This window comes from Dendrobates tinctorius, unplaced genomic scaffold (assembly GCF_039654945.1).
Source record: "Dendrobates tinctorius isolate UK_male_01 unplaced genomic scaffold, ASM3965494v1 ptg000192l, whole genome shotgun sequence".
NCBI lineage: Eukaryota > Metazoa > Chordata > Amphibia > Anura > Dendrobatidae > Dendrobates > Dendrobates tinctorius.
Genome location: NW_027361859.1, coordinates 10,052,245 through 10,075,906, shown reverse-complemented (window position 1 = coordinate 10,075,906; position 23,662 = coordinate 10,052,245). Strand labels below are relative to the sequence as shown.

General features: G+C 44.6%; 1 protein-coding gene across 1 annotated transcript in view; it reads left to right on the top strand.

The window, feature by feature from the left end:
• Nucleotides 1-23,662, top strand: part of LOC141055868 (uncharacterized) — a 172,926-nt gene that overhangs the window by 76,061 nt on the left and 73,203 nt on the right. The window contains 6 exon segments of the mRNA XM_073552585.1: nt 372-521; nt 651-830; nt 913-1,036; nt 1,120-1,217; nt 1,416-1,506; nt 17,539-18,813. Coding sequence (XP_073408686.1) covers nt 372-521; nt 651-830; nt 913-1,036; nt 1,120-1,217; nt 1,416-1,506; nt 17,539-18,813 — 1,918 coding nt within the window.

Sequence of the window (23,662 nt, the reverse complement as noted above, 5' to 3'; positions counted from 1 at the left end):
TGCCGTCCCTGCGGTGTACATCTATGTTCCGGTGCCCAAAAGAGTTAATTATTTTTAAAATAATGTTTAAGGTGTTAAAAAAATAACATGTGACTTCTGCTTTTTATATGTTTCTTCTCTTTTTACAAGAATTATTGGACCCAATTTTCTTTTGAAACCTTTTAATATCTGCTTTTCCGGTGTTTTTCTTGTAATATAGGAAAGCCTACCCCATAAAATACTGGACATTGAGACTTTGGGATCTCTCTGTTTCTTCTGTAAATACTGTAAAATAATAAGGGAAACATATGAGGAGATTTATTATCTCCAGTAATTGTATTATTACACAGGATTTTTATGATGTTACATCGGCTCATCTTCTTCTCATTCAGGTCTCTACAATATCGGATCCTCTCAGTGAAGATCTTCTATATAAGAGAATTTTCCTGATTTACCCATCAAAGATGGATATGGACAGAGACAAGATGGCGGAGAAGATATTACACCTCACCCTAGAGATCCTCTTCAGGCTTGCTGGAGAGGTGAGAGGTTCTGATGACATCACATTACATCATACTTATCTATGGGAATAACAGATGGACAGAACTGGAGAGGTGAGGACTCTGGAAATGTCTGTAGTGAGATTTATTAATGTGTCTCTCCATAACCAGGATTACACAGTAGTGAAGAAGACCTCTAGTGAGCGCTGTCAGGACCCTGTGTCTGAGGGATGGGGAAGACCCCTGAGCCCAATCACGGGGCCTCCACCTCACCCCCTGATACATGAGGACATCAATGACCAGAGGATCGTAGAACTCGCCTACAAGATGATTGAGCTGCTGACTGGAGAGGTGACACTGCTGGGAATGCTGGGACATTATACAGTAACACTATGAAGGTATCGGGGGATGATGGTGTCATTGTATGTGTCAGGTTCCTATAAGGTGTCAGGATGTCACCGTCTATTTCTCCATGGAGGAGTGGGAATATTTAGAAGGGCACAAAGATCTGTACAAGGACGTCATGATGGAGGTTCCCCGGCCCCTCACATCACCAGGTAACAGACAGGACTAAATACACTTGGCCTAGAATTATCTATATGTAAAGAATGAATTCAGTCCCTGTATGTGTTTCCTCCAGATCTATCCAGTAAGAAGACAACACCAGAGAGATGTCCCCGTCCTCTTCTCCCCCAGGACTGTAAACAAGAAGATCCCCATGTTCCTCAGGATCATCAGGTAGATGGAGAGAAGGTGACATGAGATCTCCCCTATGATGTGTAGACGGCTGTGAAGGTCTTGTGCTCAGTCTTGTTTTATCCCCCAGTATTATATGTTTTATACTTGTGTAATGAGAACGGTGGAGATGGCAGGATTAGAGCTGATCATAGAGGTGACTTCTCCATCTGTCTGTGACTTTTACAATATTTGTTTCAGGGTGAAGATCTGACCCATAATAATACTACAGAGACATATGTGAGGGGTGATGAGCGGTGTAAAGAGGAGATTCCTACATACGACTACCCGGGTGAGTAGTGACCACTAAATGCAGAGAAGTCACAGATTCTTCTCAGTCACTGGCTGTGGCTGCTTTATCAGTTGTGTAGTCCAGCCGTGCCACAATCGTGTGATCACCATTTTGCTTCTAAACCATAACATTCTCCTCAACCCAAAACTGTTCAAGTGACTTTTGGTGTTGAAAGCCCTTTTCTATAGCGCTTACAACCTGGAAGATCCACCTACCTCCTGGGATTAGGAGATGCTGAACGTTTCCTGCCCAGATCTGTAAACTACAAAACCAAATGACAGCGTATATAGAATGTGCTGACAAGTAACAAAACTACTTGAAGAAAAATATTATGATGGGCCTGTAAGAGAAAGCAGAGAGTAATGTTGCTGTAGCCTTCCTAGAATCCTGATATCTTATTGCACACAGGGTGATTGTATTTGGCCCGCTATGCCTGCACCCCACCCCATTATACTGTATGGAAGATCATGAGGGGTCGTTCTACTGTATGAAGAGCTATGTGGGGCCCATTATACTATATGGAAGACTATGCGGTGCCCATTATTCTGTATGGAGGACAATGTTCGGCACATTATACTGTATGGAAGACTATATGGAGCATATTTTACTGTACAGAGGACTATGTGGGGCCTATTATGCTGTATGGAGGACTATGTGGTGCCCATTATACTGTATGGAGGACTATGTGGGGCCCATTATACTATATGGAGAACTATGTGGGCCCATTATACTGTGTGGAGAACTGTTAATACATATCAAGGTTGTCCCACGACTTTGTCCAAGTTTTTTAGTTTGGCCCTCTCTGTATTTGCGTTTGACATCACTGTCTTATTGGATGAATCTTCCTTCTCCCCCTTCTGTGCTGCTGAATGTTCTCATATGGTCCCTACAAGACCAGGTCCAGTCTTTCTGGCCAAACTTCACTTTTATGATCGACATTAAATGTGCAGTGAGGCCAAGTGTGAATTTCTGTACAATAACAACAGAGTTTCCCGTTATCCTAACTTGTAAAATTATTTTAAAACTGAATAACTTCAAACAGGATTGTGATAAACTACATAATAATATATTACACTTGTGCCATGATATACAGAAGGGAAAATAAGTATTTGATACCCTGACGATTTTTCAAATATTCCCACCTATAAAGAATGTAGAAGGCTCTAGTTTTTATCGTAGGTACTCTTCAAGCGTGAGAGACAGAATCTTAAAGAAAATCCAGAAAATCAAATTGTATGATTTTTACATAATTAGTTTGTATTTTTTTGCATGAAATAAGTATTTGATACAATAGAAAAACGTAACATAATATTTGGTACAGAAACTTTTATTTGCAATTACAGAGGTCAGACTTTTCCTGTAGTTTTTTTCTTTTTACTAAGGTTGCACACACTGCAGCAGGGAATTTGGCCCACTTCTACACACAAATCTTCTACAGATCTTTCAGGTTTTAGGGCTGTACTGAGCAACATTTAGTTTTAGCTGCCTCCAAAGATTTTCTATCGGTTTCAGGTCTGAAGACTGGCTAGGCTAGTCCAGAACCTTGAAATGCTTCTTACAAAGCCACTTCATAGTTGCCTGGCTGTTTGTTTCGGGTCATTGTCATGCTAGAAGACCCAGCGACGACCTATCTTTAGTGCTATGACTGAGGTGAGGATGTTTTTGACCAAAATCTTGCGATACATGAACCCATCCATCCTCCCTTCACTGTGGTGCAGTCGTCTTGTACTCTTTGCAGAAAGGCACCCCCAAAGTATGATGTTTCCCCCACCATGCTTCACGGTTAGAACAATGTTCTTGGAGTTGTACTCATCCTTCTTCTTCCTCCAAACACGGCGAGTGGAATTCATACTAAAAAGTTATATTTTGGTCACATCTAGCCACATTCTCCCATGCCTCCTCTGGATCATTCCTATGGTAATTGTTGAACTTCAAATGGGCATGAACATGTGCTGGCATGAGCAGGAGGACCTTGCGTGCTCTACAGGATTTTAATCCCTTAGTGAGCGGGCCAAATTTTTCAAATCTAGAACGCTTTAACAGATCTCATTGTTTTTTCATGACACATTGTACTTTATGTTCATGGTACATTTATTTTGATATTTTCTGCATTTATTCATAAAAATATCATACATTTGCCAAAAAAATTCAAACACTAGCAATTTTCAAACTTTCAATAATTATCCCTTTAATCCAGGCAGTCATACCACATAAAATAGTCATTAAATAACATTTCTCTCATGCCAGCACCATTTTTAAAATACCCTTTTATTTTGTTAGGATGCTAGAAGGTTTAATCTATAGCAACAATTTTTAATTTTTTCAAGGAAATTAACAAAACTTACTTTTCTAGGGACCTATTCAGTTTTGAAGTGACTTTGGCAGACCTGTCTGTCATTAAATCACCAAAAGTGAGACCATTTTAAAAACAACAACCTTCAATCTTGATCTCAGGGTGCCGATGGGATTAAAGAGGGAGCTGTTGTGAATTCGCTTTCTGGCCTACCTCTGGTTACTACTGAAGGTAGTGGAGCTGGTCAAATTGACAGAGGGGTTGCGAGTTCTTTCTCTTTCTGGGCTCCCTCTGGTGGTTACTGGAGGTAATGAAGCTGATATGATTAACAGAGGCTTGCCACCTGATAATGAGGACGACGATTGGAGATCTGGGGTTTCAGACTGGGATTTAAAACAGCCGACTACCTCTATCCCTGCTGGTGATTTTTTTCCTGCCTCCTGAGGTCTTAGTTTCCAGCTCAGTCCCTGCATGTTCAGCTAAGTGTTTATTTGCTATTCTGTTTACATTTGATCTTGTTTTGTCCATTTCAGTTTTGTGTGGGTCAGCCAGCTCCGGCTGGGGCTGTGCTGAATCACCATCCATATGTTACTGCTTGTGCCAGTTTGTTTTTGTCCCTTATTAGATTGGCCTCTTTTTGCTGTACTTTCAGAATATACCAGAGTGCTGATATAGTGGGCGAAGTCGTGCGACTTCAGTATTTTTTGCTTCAGACGTGTTGGACTTTTTTGCAGGTTTTTTTGCGTGATTGCAAACAGTGTCTTTCCTTTCCTGTCCTGTCTAGTCAGTGTGGGCCCCATCGTTTGGTCAGTCTATTTTCCTACCTGCGTTTGTGTTTTCATCTTGTCTCACCGACAATATACAGTATGTTTGGGGGCTATCTATTCCTTTGGGGTCTGCTCCCCTTTCTTGCTTTAGGCTTAGTTAGCTCTCCGGCTGTGCAGAGGCATCTAGGATCATCGTAGGCATGCTCCACGGCTACTGCTAGTTGTGTGGATAGGATCAGGGGTCTGCAATCCGCTTAGTTACCAACCTCTCTGGTTTTCTGTGGCTTAGCTTGGGCTTTCTCTCCTCCTTGGTGACCCAGTCATAACAGGGAGCCCCCACACCCTCATAAACATTTACATGCCGTAGTCCTTATTGACAGCAGCATCAGAGGGCTTAAAAAGCCATGTTTAGTGCAAACACCAATCAAGGCTGATATAGCAAGATGCAGCTATGGTATACAGTAGAGTTGAGCGAAACGGGTCGAAAAATTTCAAAAGTCGCCGACTTTTGTCAAAGTCCGGTTTCATGAAACGAAACCCGACCCTAGGATGAGGTCGGCCACGAGGTCGGCGACTTACGCGCCAAAGTCGCGTTTCAAAAGTTTGTTTTGCGCTCTTTTACAGCCAATCAGGATCCACGGACACTGTGGGCAACGTGATGACATAGGCAGGGGTCACCACCATCTTTCAGAAGGGCATGCAAGTGATTGGCTTGCTTTGGTGGGCGTCACAGGGGGTATAAAAGGGCGTGCACGCCGACCGCCATCTTACTTCTGCCGATCTCAGTATAGGGAGAGGTTGCTGCTGATTCTGTAGGGAGAGCGTTAGGCAGGGAAGAAGACAAAAAAACTGCTTCTGCTGCTAGCAATTTGGCCTGCACAACACACAAGTCACTGTGTGTGCAGTGCAAGGGGAGGCTATATTGTGGTATATCAGTGGTGTTGGTTGTTGGGCTGCCTTTTAAGGCTTCCTGACAGGCTGGCATTGCTGTTTACCCACTGCTCCGCAAACTGCTTTTTTAAAAGCAATCCAATCTCCCTTATCCTGTAGTCACTTTGGTCACAGCTGTGCCATCGAGCCTGTCACATAGCGCTCAGATATTCATTGGGCCTCACACAATCCACAAGTGTCCAGTGTCCAAAAGTGTGTGCAGAGATTCAAAATCTCCCTTATCCTCTCGTCACTTTGGTCACAGCTGTGCCATCGAGCCTGTCACATAGCGCTCAGATATTCATTGGGCCTCACACAATCCACAAGTGTCCAGTGTCCAAAAGTGTGTGCAGAGATTCAAAATCTCCCTTATCCTGTAGTCACTTTGGTCACAGCTGTGCCATCGAGCCTGTCACATAGCGCTCAGATATTCATTGGGCCTCACACAATCCACAAGTGTCCAGTGTCCAAAAGTGTGTGCAGAGATTCAAAATCTCCCTTATCCTCTCGTCACTTTTGTCACAGCTGTGCCATCGAGCCTGTCACATAGCGCTCAGATATTCATTGGGCCTCACACAATCCACAAGTGTCCAGTGTCCAAAAGTGTGTGCAGAGATTCAAAATCTCCCTTATCCTGTAGTCACTTTGGTCACAGCTGTGCCATCGAGCCTGTCACATAGCGCTCAGATATTCATTGGGCCTCACACAATCCACAAGTGTCCAGTGTCCAAAAGTGTGTGCAGAGATTCAAAATCTCCCTTATCCTGTAGTCACTTTGGTCACAGCTGTGCCATCGAGCCTGTCACATAGCGCTCAGATATTCATTGGGCCTCACAAAATCCAAAAGTGTCCAGTGTCCAAAAGTGTGTGCAGAGATTCAAAATCTCCCTTATCCTCTCGTCACTTTGGTCACAGCTGTGCCATCGAGCCTGTCACATAGCGCTCAGATATTCATTGGGCCTCACACAATCCACAAGTGTCCAGTGTCCAAAAGTGTGTGCAGAGATCCAAAATCTCCCTTATCCTCTCGTCACTTTGGTCACAGCTGTGCCATCGAGCCTGTCACATAGCGCTCAGATATTGATTGGGCCTCACACAATCCACAAGTGTCCAGTGTCCAAAAGTGTGTGCAGAGATTCAAAATCTCCCTTATCCTGTAGTCACTTTGGTCACAGCTGTGCCATCGAGCCTGTCACATAGCGCTCAGATATTCATTGGGCCTCACACAATCCACAAGTGTCCAGTGTCCAAAAGTGTGTGCAGAGATTCAAAATCTCCCTTATCCTCTCGTCACTTTTGTCACAGCTGTGCCATCGAGCCTGTCACATAGCGCTCAGATATTCATTGGGCCTCACACAATCCAAAAGTGTCCAGTGTCCAAAAGTGTGTGCAGAGATTCAAAATCTCCCTTATCCTCTCGTCACTTTGGTCACAGCTGTGCCATCGAGCCTGTCACATAGCGCTCAGATATTCATTGGGCCTCACACAATCCAAAAGTGTCCAGTGTCCACAAGTGTCTGCAGAAATTCAAAATCTCCCCTGTCCTATAGACACCTTGTACCTTGTTTTACATTACTATATAGTTTGTTGGATTTTGTCTACATTTCTACCAAAAATAAGGAAGGCTGGTGGAAGAGGCCGTGGAATTGTGCGGGGGTTGGCAGCTGGTAATGATGGTGTTGGTGGTGGATCTGATGGTAGTGGCAAGAGCAAAATAGGACCGAATGCAGGAGGTGTTGAGCCTGCGTCATCGTCTGGCTACATAAGGCCTCGAACGCTTAGTTTTCTAGGAGTTGGCAAACCGCTTTTAAAGCCAGAGCATCAGGAAAAAGTTTTGTCTTACATTGCTGACTCAGCCTCCAGCTCTATCGCCTCCTCTTCTTCAGTTGTAAAAAGTAAAAGCACTGAGTCGTCATTGGAGGCTCATGTTCATGAACCACACCTTTCCTTGTGTCCTTCACCCCAACCAAGATTGAAGGATGACGCAGGCCATACTACTGATTACTCCATGGAGCTGTTTTCACATACCATGCCTGGATTATCAAGTCAAATGGTGAATTACCCAGGCCAAGATGAATCTGACATGGAGTGCACTGATGCACAGCCGCTGATGGATGATTCTGCTGGTACATTCACTCAGAGCACTACATTGTCCTCGCAGTGTACAGAGCCAGATTCTGACCCTGATGAGACTCAGGTGCCCCTTCCCGCACACTATACCACCATACACGGTGACACAGAGGAAGGTGCACATGACATAGAAGAGGAGGTGATGGATGACCCAGTTGTTGACCCAGATTGGCATCCATTGGGGGAAGAGGGTGCTGCTTCCAATAGCTCAGATGAGGAGCATCCACAGCAGACATCGACATCGCAACAGCTGTTATCTGGCAGGCCCGTAGCACTCCAAAGACAGGTTCCAAACATCAAAAGAGTTGCTGGACAGCTTGTCCAGAGGGTCAAAAGATCACAGCGTGCTAGGCCGCAAAATGTCTGCCAAAGTAGGAAGAGTGCAGTGTGGCACTTTTTTGAACAAAATACTCATGATCAGGCCAAGGTTATCTGTAAGAAGTGCGCAAAGACCTTTAGCCGAGGGAAAAATCTGAAAAATTTGAATACCAGTTGCATGCTTAGACATTTAACCAGCATGCACTTGCAAGCGTGGACACAACACCAAACCTCAAGTGCCACATGTGCAACTGATCACAACGAAGGTAGTCAGCAACGCTACATTGTTTCCCCCACTGTAAGCCCCCCGGTTATCACAGCAGCAAATGTTGAGGTGTCGTTGCAAGGCCACAGCAGTCAGGGAATCCCACTGTTATATCAACGAAAGACTGATTCTAGGCCATCAGAAAGAACACCAACTCCATCACCATCATCAACCCTCTCTCAGTCCGCCCTGTCCACCGCTACCATATGCAGCTCTCAAGTCCAGCTCACCCTCCCAGACACTATGAGTAGGTCAAGAAAGTACTCAGTCTCTCATCTGCGTACACTGGGTTTGAACGCCCACATTGCCAAACTAATCTCGTTTGAGATGATGCCCTTTCGGTTGGTGGAAAGCACAGCTTTCCGCGAACTCATGGCCTATGCAGTACCACGCTATGACCTACCCAGTCGACACTTCTTCTCTCGCAAAGCCATCCCAGCCCTCCACCATCATGTGAAAGACCGCATTGTCCATGCACTCAAGCAGTCAGTGAGCGGAAAGGTGCACCTCACAACTGATGCATGGTCCAGTCGGCATGGCCAGGGCCGTTACGTGTCCATCACTGCGCACTGGGTTAATGTGGTGGATGCAGGGTCCACAGGGGACAGCGGTGGTGGGACAGTGCTGCCTAGCCCACGGTATAGGAAACAGTTGGCTGTAGGCGTTCGACCCTCCTCCTCCTCCTCCAGAAGCGAAAGCTCGTCCACAGAGCGCAGTCGTACGAGCACTCCATCTGCAGCTGCCACTGTTGCACACGATGTGTCCCCCTATCGAGCAGCTAGTGGAAAGCGTCAGCAGGCTGTGTTGCAGATGATGTGTTTGGGCGACAGACACACCGCCGAGGTGCTGGCCGAGTACTTGAAGCAACAAACTGAGTCATGGCTGGGCAGTGTACATCTTGAGGCAGGCAAGGTAGTTAGTGATAACGGCCGTAATTTTGTGGCAGCCATAGCCCTTTCAAAACTCAGCCACATACCTTGCTTGGCTCACACCTTGAACCTGGTGGTGCAGTGCTTCCTCAAAAATTATCCGGAGTTAACAGCCCTGCTCCAGAAGGTGCGAAGACTGTGCGCGCACATCCGCCGGTCGCCTGTACACTCCGTTCGTATGCAGAAGCTGCAGCGATTGCTCCACCTTCCCAACCACCGCCTCATTATCGACATTGCAACAAGGTGGAACTCCACCCTGCACATGGTGGAGCGGCTGTGCGAGCAGAGGCAGGCCATAATGCATTTGTGGGAGGATACACGGCCAGGCACTTTGAGAGCAGACATGGAGTTGACAGGTGTGCAGTGGTCGAAGCTGAAAGACCTCTGTAAAGTCCTTCAGTGTTTTGAGGAATGCACACGGCTGGTAAGCGCAGACGACGCCATCCTAAGCATGAGCATCCCACTTATGCGTCTGCTCATGCAAACTTTGACGCACCTTAAGGAGCAGGCGTCTGCAGCCAATGTTGATGAGGAGGAAGAGGAGGAGGGAATCCTTGATGACATTCAGCCATTGTCTGCTCAGGGACCTCTCCTGGACGAGGTGGAGGAAGAAGAGGAGGAGGAGGATGATGATGGGGATGATTACTTAGGGGAGGAGGATGCATCTCGTGGGGCAAGTGAAAATGTTGGCGTGGCAAGGTCTGGTACAGGGTTTGTGCGTGACTGGAGGGATGTGGATTTGCCAGAAAGTGCTCCTCCACCCAGCACTCGCAGTGCATCATTGACACCGGGAACATTGGCCCACATGTCAGATTATGCCTTGCAGATCCTAAAAAGGGACACCCGCATTGCCAAAATGATGAACGATGACGACTACTGGTTGGCCAGCATCCTGGATCCACGCTATAAAGGCAAATTACAAAACATCATGCCACAGGAGAACCTTGACCTAATATTGGCTAATAAACAAGCAACTCTGGTAAATCGGTTGCTTGAGGCATTCCCAGCACACAGCAGCGGTGATGGTTCTCACACGAGCCGTACGGGCCGGGGGCAGCTTGGCAGAGGTGTTCGTGGTGCACACAGCAGAAGTGGCGTTGGAGACAGGGGTTTCATGACAATGTTGTGGACTGATTTTTCAAATACCGCTCACACAACTGGTAATACTGCATCAATGGAAAGTGACAGGAGACAGCAGTTGTCAACTATGGTTACAAACTACTTTTCCTCCCATATCGATGTTCTCCCACACAGGTCATTCCCCTTTGACTATTGGGCCGCTAAACTGGACACCTGGCCTGAATTGGCCCAATAAGCCTTACAGGAGCTCGCTTGCCCAGCTGCAAGTGTGCTATCGGAAAGAGTCTTCAGTGCAGCTGGATCAATCCTGACAGAAAAAAGGACCCGTCTGTCAACCCAAAATGTGGATGATCTAACCTTCATTAAAATGAACCATGCATGGGTTTCCAAGGATTTTGTCACACCTTCCCCTGATGACACATAGGGTGACAGAAAAATGGCTTGCTTTGGTCCACCTCTTCCTGGGACTTCACCTATTTCGCCTTTTGCATCAGCTGAATGTCCAACATCAACATATGCCACTTTCTAAAACTCCCTAACTGTGCTGCCTCCCCCCCCCCATGGCCGGGGTCACCACCTAGCGCACGACACCGTGCGAGTGCCGTTGCCCTGGACAGGTGGGTAGGCCGACTCTTGGGCGCGGGCACTGGCACAGGGTCCCTCATAGTGCAATCAAGTGTCTCTGACGGTGGTGGTGCACACCCGCCGTCAGACACACCGCTGTACTATGAGGGGCCCAGTGCCAGTACCGACGCCCACGAGTGGGCCCCCCTTGCTTGGGCAGGGCCCCAGCATTTGCAATCTTTACCTCTCCCTGCTCCTCCGCTGTGTAATCTGGGCCGTCAAATCCATACTGTGCCTGACACCGTCTGAGCCTGCCTCCTGAGACATATATTTTGAATGTGTACGCTATCCATACATGTTATCCGGGGATACGGTACCCTATCTAACCTTTGTGCAATCACGTGCAATCCATACTGGGCCTGACACCGTCTGAGCCTGCCTCCTGAGACATATATTTTGAATGTGTACGCTATCCATACATGTTATCCGGGGAAACGGTACCCTTTCAAACCTTTGTGCAATCACGTGCAATCCATACTGGGCCTAACACCATCTGAGCCTGCCTCCTGAGACATATATTTTGAATGTCTACGCTATCCATACATGTTATCTGGGGATACGGTACCCTTTCTAACCTTTGTGCAATCACGTGCAATCCATACTGGGCCTAACACCGTCTGAGCCTGCCTCCTGAGACATATATTTTGAATGTGTACGCTATCCATACATGTTATCTGGGGATACGGTACCCTTTCTAACCTTTGTGCAATCACGTGCAATCCATACTGGGCCTAACACCGTCTGAGCCTGCCTCCTGATGTATAGACATATATTTTGAATGTGTACGCTATCCATACATGTTATCTGGGGATACGGTACCCTTTCTCACCTTTGTGCAATCACGTGTAATCCATACTGGGCGTGAGAACGGCTGGCGAGCTGTTAAGCAAGCTACAGCACCTGTGGTTTGCACACGTAAGTTTTTAATTTTTTCAGGAATGACGGTTGGGCCTAATTCCGAAACTGCGGTTGACCTGCACTTACTGGGAAATCATCGTTCGCGGGTAATAATTGTAATCAGTGATCCCCATCACTAACGTTGTTCAGCAGGTTATCTGCATCTGTAAGCGACAAACGCTGGCCTTTTCAGTGTAGCGCACGTGCAGCCACGGACATGTAAGGGCATGACACACCAGTTATTGGCCAATCTCATGTGCCAGAGCCTCACGTGTCCCTCTAGTAAGCCGGACTCGGACCGCGGGGCATGACGGAGTCTCGTTCGTTAACGGAATTAAGCTTGCAATGTGTGCATCTGTTCTGTAGCTGGCATGGTTGAGGTTTCCCAGGTGGAGTCGAATTTAACCGTAGGCTCCACTCCTGGTGGTGCCCTTCTGGACATTCCTTTAAGGTTCAGCTTTGCAACCATACTGCCCACGTAAAACAAACACTTTGCCTTCATGAACGCTGTTTGGAGGGTCATGACTTGTGGGAATAACGCCGCCCAATCAGTTAACCTGCTAGAGAGATCCTTCGTTGCTCCCAAGCATGACATCACACTCCCTAGGAAGAAGGTAATGCCACTGTGGCGACCGTACTCCTGGGGGCGACACAAGTGCACTGATGCCCAGCCACTGCTCGATGAATCTGCTGGTACATTGACCCAGACCACTACATTCCCCTCGCACGCTACACGACCTGAATCTGACCCTGATGAAACTCAGGTTACCCTTCCCATATACAGTTCCATCTTACACGGTGACAAAGAGGAAGCTGCAGATGAAAGTGCAGGTTCGGCCCACCCGCCATCAGACACACCACCGTACTATCATGGGCCCTGTGCCAGTGCCGTCGCCAACGAGTGGGCCCCCCCTGCTTGCCCAGGATCACAGCACTTGCAAAGTTGAAATACTGTGCAGTGAGATGGAAGATGGGGACGACGAGGAATCCAGAGAAGTACAGGGATTCCCTAGCGAGGAGACTTATTTGATTGTTTTCAATGTTGGGACAGCAATTTTTGGGGAGCACTATACTCTGGAGAATGATAGATGGGGCCCACCATACACTGGAACATTCCAAAGGTGGACATCAGACACTGGAGCAGCATTTACAGGGCCCATTATACACTAGAGCATTAGAAATGGGGCCCATTATGTTTGGAGCATTATTTGGGCCCATAAGACAGTGGAGCTTCATCCATGGGGACCAACATATACTGTAGCATTATGTGGAGCTCATCATATACTGTTTCAAACATTATATGGGACCAATGATTCTGTATGGAGAAATAGATGGGCCTCGTCATGAGATGTAAAAAGTGAGGTATTTTTCATTGTACTATACCGCTATTTCTCTGCCGTATCGGAGCATGATGAGTTGTGGTATGTGTTAAAGGGGCGCTCTTTCGCCCAGGGCACATGAAAACCAGCAGCCAGCCCTCCCCCCCCCACAACTTTAGCCAAATAACCCCCATTTTTCAGTGCGTAACTTGTATTATGAAGTTAATTAAGGTTGACAAGCTTAAGTAAGAAGAATTGATGCTTTTGGCATTCAAATGGGCACTGTAGGTGTGTTTCCTGTCCTCCTCTCACTGCCGACTTTTATTCCCCATTGACTTACATTGGGTTTCGTGTTTCGGGACGACCCCGACTTTTCCCTATAATCGGACGATCTTGCTCGACCCGACTTTTGGAAAAGTCGGGTTTCACGAAACGAAACGCGACCCTAAAAAAACAAAAGTCGCTCAACTCTAGTATACAGTTGACAGCTGATACATTTTCACTAGTTGGGGTATGCTATTGTCTGACACATGAGGTCAGTAAAAAGACGTATTAGTGGTCACTAAGGGTTAATCCATGATGGCGTAGTGTTTTAATAGCGGTAATGTTTGAAACTGTGGTCCCAGCACTCTTCAGGTCATGGACCTGATCCTTCAATGTAGTTGTGGGCTAATTCCTGACCTGTCTCAGAATCATCCTTGCCCCATGAGGCGAGAACTTGCATGGAGCCCCAGACCGAGGACGATTGACAGTCAGCCTGTGTTTCTTCCATTTTCTAATAATTGCCCCAACAGTTATTGCCTTCTCAACAAGCTGCTTGCCTATTGCCCTGTAGCCCATTCCAGCCTTGTGCAAGTCTACAATTTTGTCCCTGGTGTCCTTAGACAGCTGTTTGGTTTTGGCCATGCTGGAGAGGTTGGAGTGTGATTGCTTGAGTGTGTGAACAGGTGTCTTTTATACAGGTAACAAGTTCAAACAGGTGCAATTAATACAGGTAATGAGAACAGAGTAGGAGGCTTCTTAAAGAAAAATTAACAGGTCTGTGAGAGCCAGAATTCTTGCAAAAAATGAAATTTAGTTATTTAAAAATCATACAATGTGAATTTCTGATGTTTTTTTTTAGTTCTATCTCTCACAGTTCAAGTGTACCTACGATAAAAATTACAGCTCTCTACATCTCTTTGTATGTGGGTAAACGTCCAAAATTGGCAGTGTATCAAATACTTATTTTCCTCACTGTGTCTCTAAGCTGTGCACGGCTGTTGGCTGTAATATACAGTTATTCACACCTGCAGGAGATGTGTTGGCATGGCTCCAGCCCTGGTTTCATAGATTCACTAAACGTCATGAATTCCAATATGTTTTCAATCCTAAGGAATTCAGATTCCTGCACAATCTCTCCTGAAATGGGGAGCATTAATACTTTCTCTACTCTTCTGTTCAGGACTCCAATGGTCCACCATAAATAAGTGTAACTCTGGTTTAATGTTGTAGTTCTTCCCCCGAACATACGTTGTTGGGGATGTAACATGCAATAGAAAAAATGTTTTTAATTAATACGTTTATTCTGTATGATTGATTGTGGTGGGATGGGCCTGCCTGACTTATGAGAGTCTGTAACTCCCTCATAGTCTTTTAAAAAAGGTCTCCATTACCTCTTCCGAATGCCTGAGATCTAAATTTCATACACCTCAACTCTGCAGTATTATAAAAAGTTCTTTATGAATTTCTAATATTTTGTCTCGAAAATCAGCTGATAGTTTAGATTGCCAAGAGCCACCGAGCCTCATACTGTAATTACTCCAGAGATGTTTCACCACTAGTTACTCATTTTTCACTGATGAAGACTGTTGTGTTTGATCATTTCAGTAGATGTGTTGTTGTCTATACTCAGTTTTTGACTACAGTAGTTTGTGCCCAAAATACTCTCATTTAACCACTTCCCGCAGCCAGTTTTGTGTTCCTAATCAGGGCCTATTTTTCAAATCTGATGTGTGTCACTTTATGTGGTGATAACTTTGTTTCCTATAATTCTTTGCGAAGAATTCCAGAGGATCTCACAAATTATTTTCTAACTTCTCTTGAATTCGACAATACCGAAGAGTACACTACTGTCAGGTTAAGAAGGCAAGGAGCGACATTTAGCTATTTGAATGCAGGTCTTGCTGGAATAGTTTGCAGACACAATGTATTAGGGCACTGTTTGTGGTTACCTGGCAGATCAAAAGATGGCCACCATGAACAGGCTTGGCACTATCCCCCTGCCGTCACCAATCTGTGATGGAGCTTACATAGTCTTAACTCTCTGGCTCCCGCCTTACCATCAGGTCAGTCCGGGAACTGAGTAGTCACCGGAGAGGCTGCCCTGTTACGTACTGGTTATCGAGGCACTCTACAGTGAAGGCGGTATATATATCACCAGTCCTGGGCCGGGAATGTCTATATATATATATATATATATATATATATATATATATATATATATATATATATATATATATATATATATATATATATATATATATATCTATATATATATATATATATCAAGATGATGTCATAATGGTTGCCATGGTGACGATGTCATAATAAGTTGGCATGGCGAAGATGATGTCATAGTGGGTACATGGGTACGGAACTATGGGATGGAGGATGTGTGATGAGTATATGGGCACGGGAATATGGGTTGGAGGATATGTATGATGGGTATATGGGCACAAGACTATAGGATGGAGGATGTGTGATGGGTATATGGGCACTGGACTATGGGATGGAGAATATGTATGATGGGTATATGGGCATGGGACTATGGGATGGAGGATGTGTGATGGGTATATGGGCACTCGACTATGGGATGGAGGATAATCATTATAATTTGTTATAACTAACCACAGTTAGTTACTATGCCCGGGCAACACCGGGCGCTTCAGCTATATATATATATATATAAACCTCCGGTCCGTCACTGCCAGGATCCCCTAATAACACCAGAACGGTATACTGCCACCAGTTCCTCATTAGATATAAGCCTGGTCTGTACACAAAAGACAGAAGGGGGTCCCAGCTCTTTTCTTCCTCATATTAATTAGCACAGGGCCTCTATGGCAAGGACCTGTTCTTTTGAGGAATTGTGCATTTATCTCATGGGTGGGGACCACAGTTCAGGGGCAGGAGGAGAGGGAGAAGTCTGGATAATATATTGGGCCTGAAATTGTTAAATCAAAATGGTGTCTCCTTCGTCCCTCACAACTATCTACTCCGTTTTGGAGATCCCAGGGATTGCTTTGTTCATTATCCCTTAACCCGTCTACATACTGTAGATCTGGACTTACACATGGACCGCTAGGCTTGGGCCACGGTGTTACCTGCTGTTAGGCGAGAAAATGCAAAATCAGAAAATGCAAGCGTAGTCAGTAAATGGGCCGGGGTCACAACAGGACACAAATACACAAGCCAGGAACTGAGCACAGAGGAATGAACTAGAGGAGAAGAAGCTGTATCTGGCAGCTTCCACCGATATACTTTCAGCATTAGTATGGTGTGATGCTTTCCAGTTGTCTGAACTAGGTAGAACACGATGGTATTACTGGTCCCAGGCACCCTTATCTTATTGGCTGGACAGAACATGCACCACCCAGAGCTTCTGGTTTCGACGTCTCCATCACCAGTGCTACTCAAAAAAATGGATAAGGCGGCACCTGGTGACAAAAAGACGTTGAAGGGGCTGATCCGAAAGAAGATGGGAAACACCATTTGCAGAAGCCCTTATATGATAAAATGTCTGAAAACCAGAACAGTAGAAATCCCCATAAAGAGACTCCATTTTGGAAATTATAACCCTCAATGAATTAATTTATAGGGATAATATCTATTTTGAATAACTTTTTGGAAATTAGTATGTTGGAGAGTGAAAATTGCAAATTTGTCATTTTATTACCCAACACATAGTGTCCAGATTGTGCTCCAGGAGACACACATACCGTAAATAAGTTAGTTCTTCTCACTAAAGTAATGATAAATACAGGGATCCTAAATGTTGTTTGAGCACACTAGACAGCTCAGAAGCGAGGGGGGATTAGAGAGAGAATGCATTTTGCTGGATTGCTTTACTTTTTACTTTGAGCTATTAATAATGTGGAAACCTCTGTTTTTCCACTGACAGATCATGGACCTGAGTGGGGGCTTGTTTTTTGTGAGATGAGTAGAAGTTTTTATTGGTATTATTTTCACCTATGCAACATTGTTTGGTGGCTTTTTGTTCCATATTTGGGAGGCAGAATGAACAAACAGTTGAACACCACGCTCTACTTGTTCATCCTATAAGGTTTTCTATTAGACAGTGAACTGTTATTGTCTTAGTGAATAATTCAATATTTTTACATAGCTTGACATTTTTACTGACAGTTTAAGTAGAAATGTGCAAAAATATAAAATTCAAGGATATTTTATCCCAAAAAAATAATTGTTGTTTTTTTGGCAGATGTCTGTACCAAGAGATCAGAGGGACAGCTGACATCTTCAATTTTTAAATCAGATGATCTTGAAATTCCCCAAGATACAATTGAAGTGAATACCATTATTCCAGATATACCATCATTCTTTCACAACAAAGAGCTATCATCTGATCCTTTCAAACAGGTCATGTCTTCTGATTCATTATCGACCACCGAGGAAAATCAAAGTCACAAAATAAGCATTAAAAAACAGTCTGCTCCTAAAGGAAATAAGTCATTTTCACTTTCAGAATATGGAAATAGTTTTTCCATCGAAAATGCTTTTCTTACACATCAAAAAATTCACACATTGGAGACTAGATTTTCTTGTTCCAAGTGTGGGAGATGTTTTAGTCAGAAATCAGATCTTGTTAGTCACCGGAGAACTCACACAGGGGAGAAGCCATTTTCATGTTCAGAATGTGGGAAACATTTCAACCAGAAATCAGATGTTGTTATACACCTACGGACACACACAGGGGAGAAGCCTTTTTCATGTTCAGAATGTGGGAAATGTTTTAGCCGGAAAACTCTTCTTGATAGCCACCAGAGAACCCACACAGGGGAGAAGCCTTTTTCATGTTCAGAATGTGGGAAATGTTTTAACCATAAATCAAATTTTGTTAAGCACCAGAGAATTCACACAGGGGATAAGCCTTTTTCATGTTCAGATTGTGAAAAATGTTTTATCCGGAAAGACCATCTTGATAGCCATCAAAGAACCCACACAGGGGAGAAGCCTTTTTCATGTTTGGAATGTGGGAAACGTTTTAACCAGAAATCAGATGTAGTTATACACCAAAGAAACCACACAGGAGAGAAGCCTTTTTCATGTTCAGTATGTGGGAAATGTTTTGTAGGTAAATCAAATCTTATCGCACATCAGAGAAGTCACAATGGGGAGAAGCCTTTTTCTTGTTCAGAATGTGGGAAATGTTTTACAGATAAGTCAAATCTTATCGCACATCAGAGAACTCACAATGGGGAGAAGCCATTTTCATGTTCAGAATGTGGGAAATGTTTTACAAATAAGTCAAATCTTATCACACATCAGAGAACTCACAATGGGGAGAAGCCTTTTTCATGTTCAGAATGTGGGAAGTGTTTTAACCAGAAAGCACATCTCGATACCCACTGGAGAATTCACACAGGGGAGAAGCCTTTTTCATGTCCAGAATGTGGGAAATGTTTTAACCAGAAATCAGATTTGGTTAAGCACCAGAGATATCACACAGGGGAGAAGCCATTTTCCTGTTCAGATTGTGGGAAATGTTTTACAGATAAATCAAATCTTATCGTACATCAGAGAACTCACACAGGGGAGAAGCCTTTTTCCTGTTCAGAATGTGGGAAATGTTTTGTGAGTAAATCATCTTTTCTTGGTCACCAGAGCAGTCACACAGGGGAGAAGCCTTGTTGAAGTTCTTGATGTGGGAAATCTTTTACATGGAAATAAACTCTTAATAAACAGAAGAGACGTCACACAGGGGTGAAGCCTTGTTCATGTTCCGTATATTGAAAATGTTTTAACCGAAAAGTGTATCTTCAAAAGTTGTGCACTTGTCATTCCTCATACTTACCTCTCGTGGTAGGGCCATTCCAGCACCATTGGCAGTCACTTTCCCAGGGCACATGTGAGATTGCTGCATCACACGAGGCCTTCGCCCTATCAGTGCCATTTTCACCTTCCTCGCTTTCGGAAGTATTGAACAGGAAGCCTGTGCTGCAGCTCCTCTACGACTTCCTCTATTTTTCTATTTGTCTGAAGGTGGGGACAGTAATGCCAGCACTGATTGGGACAGGGCTCATGTGACGTAATAACCTCACATGATTCCCAGGAATGCATTGCTGAAACCGCTGGAATGGCAATGAGTATAACTTTTTATAACAAATTCCACATAAGGAAAAGCCATTATCATACCTAGAGTATGAAAAATGTATTAGTGGAAAATCATATCTTTTTGACTATGAAAAATAATAATGGGAGAAACTATCTTTTCTATTATTTCTAAACACTGTTTTTCGGTGATTACTTTGTATCTCCGTTCATACTGCACCCACACACACAAATGATACACCATTTGAAAGGTAAACTTACCCCATTCAGCAAGAAAATAGCTAAACAAACCACACATCCACAATTTGATCACAAAATACAGTTTAAACTTTAATTTTCATTAACCTGCAGTAAGGAAAAATGACCTGCAGGTGGCACCACAGTACTCCAAAGCATACTACCACAAAGCTGCTTTCAGACATCACAAACAAATCCAAACATTTGCCTTGGGGGCTTGCCCAGCCTATTTTAGCCAAATTGGAGGATTGCACACTTCACTGCAGGTGAGGCACATATGCAAACACATTTGTAAACATGCACTGCCTATTGAATTGCACACTTGCTCCGTTCATATTCCACCCACACAAACAAATGATACACCATTTGAAAGGTCAAATTACCTGCAGGTGGCAGCACACTACCCCAAAGCACACTACCACAAAGCTGCTTACAGACATCACAAACAAATCCAAACATTTGCCTTGGGGTCTTTCCAGCTTGCTCAAGTGCTTGCCCAGCCTATTTGAGGCACATTGGAGGATTGCACACTTCACTGCAGGTGAGTCACATATGGAAACACATTTGTATACATGCAATGTATACACACACAAATGGTGAGTCACATATGCAGACACATTTGTACACATGCACTGCTTTTTCGCTGATTATTTCGCCCCACACACACAAATGATACACCATTTGAAAGGTAAACTTGCTCCCTTCAGCAAGAAAACAGCCAAACAAACCACACATTCACGATTTTATCACTAAATACAGTTTAAACATTCATTTTCATAAACCTGCAGAAAGACACAATGACCTGCAGGTTGCACCTCAACCGGAAAACATTTTTTGGTCTCTACTTATCAAACCAATTAATTGTAGTACCAATCTACATATATAAATACCTGTCTGTGTTCATCAGCTCATGAAATACATTTACATATCACCAGCTTGCTTTTTCGAAAATTGCCTGCGCCCCCGACGACAAATGTGCGAAAATTTCGCACGGGCCAAGCTAGTATATGTTATTGACAAATTGAACGAAAAACATATAACAGACAGTTGTACAGTATAATTAAATGAGAAAGGGAAATTACTTTGGAACTTACCGTATTTTTGGACTACAAGACACACTTTCAGCATGAAAAAATCTTGCTAAGTGGTTGCGTCTTATAGACCGGAGGCAGATTCCTGTAACAGAGGAGAAGGCAGAGACCGTGTCCTTTCTGATCACAGAGAACTGCTCTCGCCTCTACACCCACTCTTATCTAACTGATTGGTGTAAAGTAGGACAGGAAGGTATGGGCCCTGCAGATCATGTAATTAATCAAATGACTTGGAAGGAACTGCAAAATGGAGTAAAGTACTGTATATAGGTCCACTGTGTTTTATCAAGACCAAAGTCAGCACAGCTGTCTACCAGCAAATTTTAGAGCACTTCATGCCTCCCTCTGCCGACAAGCTTTTTGGAGATGGACATTTCATTCTCCAACAGGACTTGGCACCTGTCCACACTGCCCAAAGTACCAATACCTGGTTTACAAACAGCAGTATCACTGTGCTTAATTGGCCAGCAAACTCACCTGATCTTAACCTCATAGAGAATCTATGGGGTATTGTCAAGAGGAAGATGAGAGACACAAGACCCAACAATACAGACAAGCTGAAGGCTGCTATCAAAGCAACTTGGGCTTCCATAACACCTCAGCAGTGCCACAGACTGATCGCCTCCATGTCACGCTGCATTGATGCAGTAATTGATGCAAAAAGAGCCCCAACCAAGTATTGAGTGCATTTACTGAACATACATTTCAGTAGGCCATCATTTCAGATTTTAAAATCATCTTTTCAAGCTGGTGATATAAAGAATTCTAATTTACTGAGATAATGACTTTTGGGTTTTCATTGGCTGTAAGCCATAATCATCAACATTAACAGAAATAAACACTTGAAATAGATCACTCTGTTTGTAGTGACTCTATATAATATACGAGTTTCACTTTTTGTATTGAAGATCTGAAATAAATTAACTTTTTGATGATATTCTAATTTTGTGAGATGCACTGTATTTCTCTTTACTTCGTGTGATTGATTTTAGGTAGGAAACTGTATTTGATTTTCTTGTTTAGTTCCATATTGTTGTCCGCTAGCGATTTATCTATGTCATTCAGATTCCCAGACAGTCATTCTGCTCAAGTCTGAACATGCGCTTAAAAGAATTATCTATTATCCCTTTGGGGTAATTCTTTGCCTTAAACCTCTTGTTAGGTGCTGGGATTCTCCCTCTACACAGGGTAGATCCCAAGCCTTGTCTCCCTCTGTGGTCCCCCATTCAGCTTCGACCGCAGTGGGTGCTGCTCAGAAAAAGACCTCAGTCTCAGCGTCTTGCTCAGACTCATGCTGTGCACTTTGTTACTGCTGGCTCTCCAGCTTCAGCTATAGTAACTAGCAATAGGCAGCGGTGAACAGACGTTCCTGAGGCTAAGTCCGGGAATCACCCTACTGGGCATGCTCGTGAGGTGGCGACCTCTCATTGGTGGTCAGTCGTCAGCTGCTCCGGTGAGGTAGCAGTCCTGGATTGGTCCACGAGCAAGGTTCTGTCTGACTGGACTTAAGCGCAGTCAATAAAAGGGTCTTTGGGGTGCCCGGCGGCACGCTAAGATCATTTGCGGTCGTGTGTGTGGGTGGAGACTCTACCGCTCTGTCGGTGTGTGTGAATGTCTAGTTTTACCTAGAGAGGCAGTTTTTCCTTGGCTTGGCCTAGCGCCTGTCTCGGCCACGTGTGCTGTTAGCATGGGCTGTTTACAGGGCACAGTCAAACCCACGTGCATTAACCCTTTTGTTTTGGGTGTAGCACACACCTCTTTTGGTACTGCTTGGCGGTTAGCTGAGCTTGGTACTCTTATTTTTGTGCCACTCAGTGGAGCTGAATTAGTTGTTTTTTGTTGCCACTCGGCGGTTAGCTGAGCTGATATTCCTCGGCCTGTGCTCACCCCGCTGAGAAGTTATCAGAGTAGGGTAATCTGCACTCAGTCCACACAGGGTGATGTTTAACCCCATGTGTTCTTGGTGATCGCTCGCTGCACTGCTCAGTCATTGCTCACTAGCAGCAGGTTAACATCTCTGCACGGTGGACCCTGGGTTGCGATCGCACTAAATAAAGTAATAAAGTGCGATTCGCCAACCCTAACAGTATCTTAGCACCGGATGGCGCGTGACGTTGGGGACTACGTTCAAGCGTGTGTCTCTTGTGCCAAGAATCGGCATTCCCGGCTTAGACCCGCGAGTTTGCTTCATCCCCTGCCGGTGGCAGACAGACCCTGGGAGTTGAGCAAAAAGCAGCCGACCGCACAACAGGAGCTAAGTGGATGCAGGTTCAAAGGTTCACGAACCCAAATGAACAAAATGTCCATATAAGAAAAAGGAACAGCATCCAATCCAAGTACTTGAAAAAGGCCACAATATGGCGAAACGTATTTTACAATGGCAGAATAAATTTTTGAAACGATTTTCACCTGGATTGGATGCTGTTCCTTTTTCTTATATAGACCCTGAGAGTTGGTCGGGATGGATTTCATTGTGGGCTTGCCCAAGTCCCGTAACAACACTGTCATTTGGGTAGTCACCGACCAATTCTCCAAGATGGTACATTTGGTTCCCCTTCCGCGCGTACCGTTGGCACGGGCTTTGGCCATGCTTTTTGTGAAGCACATCTTCCGTCTTCACGGGATGCCCAATAAAATTTTCAGTGACCGGGGTCTCCAGTTCACTTCTCGGTTCTGGATAGAGCTCTGTCGGCTGCTCAGTATTGAGCTATATCTCAACTTGGCATATCATCCTGAGACAAACGGGTTGGAGGAGAGGGCCAACCAGACTCTGGTCACGTACCTACAGCACTTAATCTCAGCCAAGGTTTTGGCTATGGATCCTGCCAAGGTGGAATCTGTGTTGAACTGGCAGGAGCCACATTCCCTTAAAGCAGTGCAGTGCTTTATGGGATTTATTAACTACTACTGCCAGTTCATTCTCCACTTCTCCACCCTGGTGGCTCC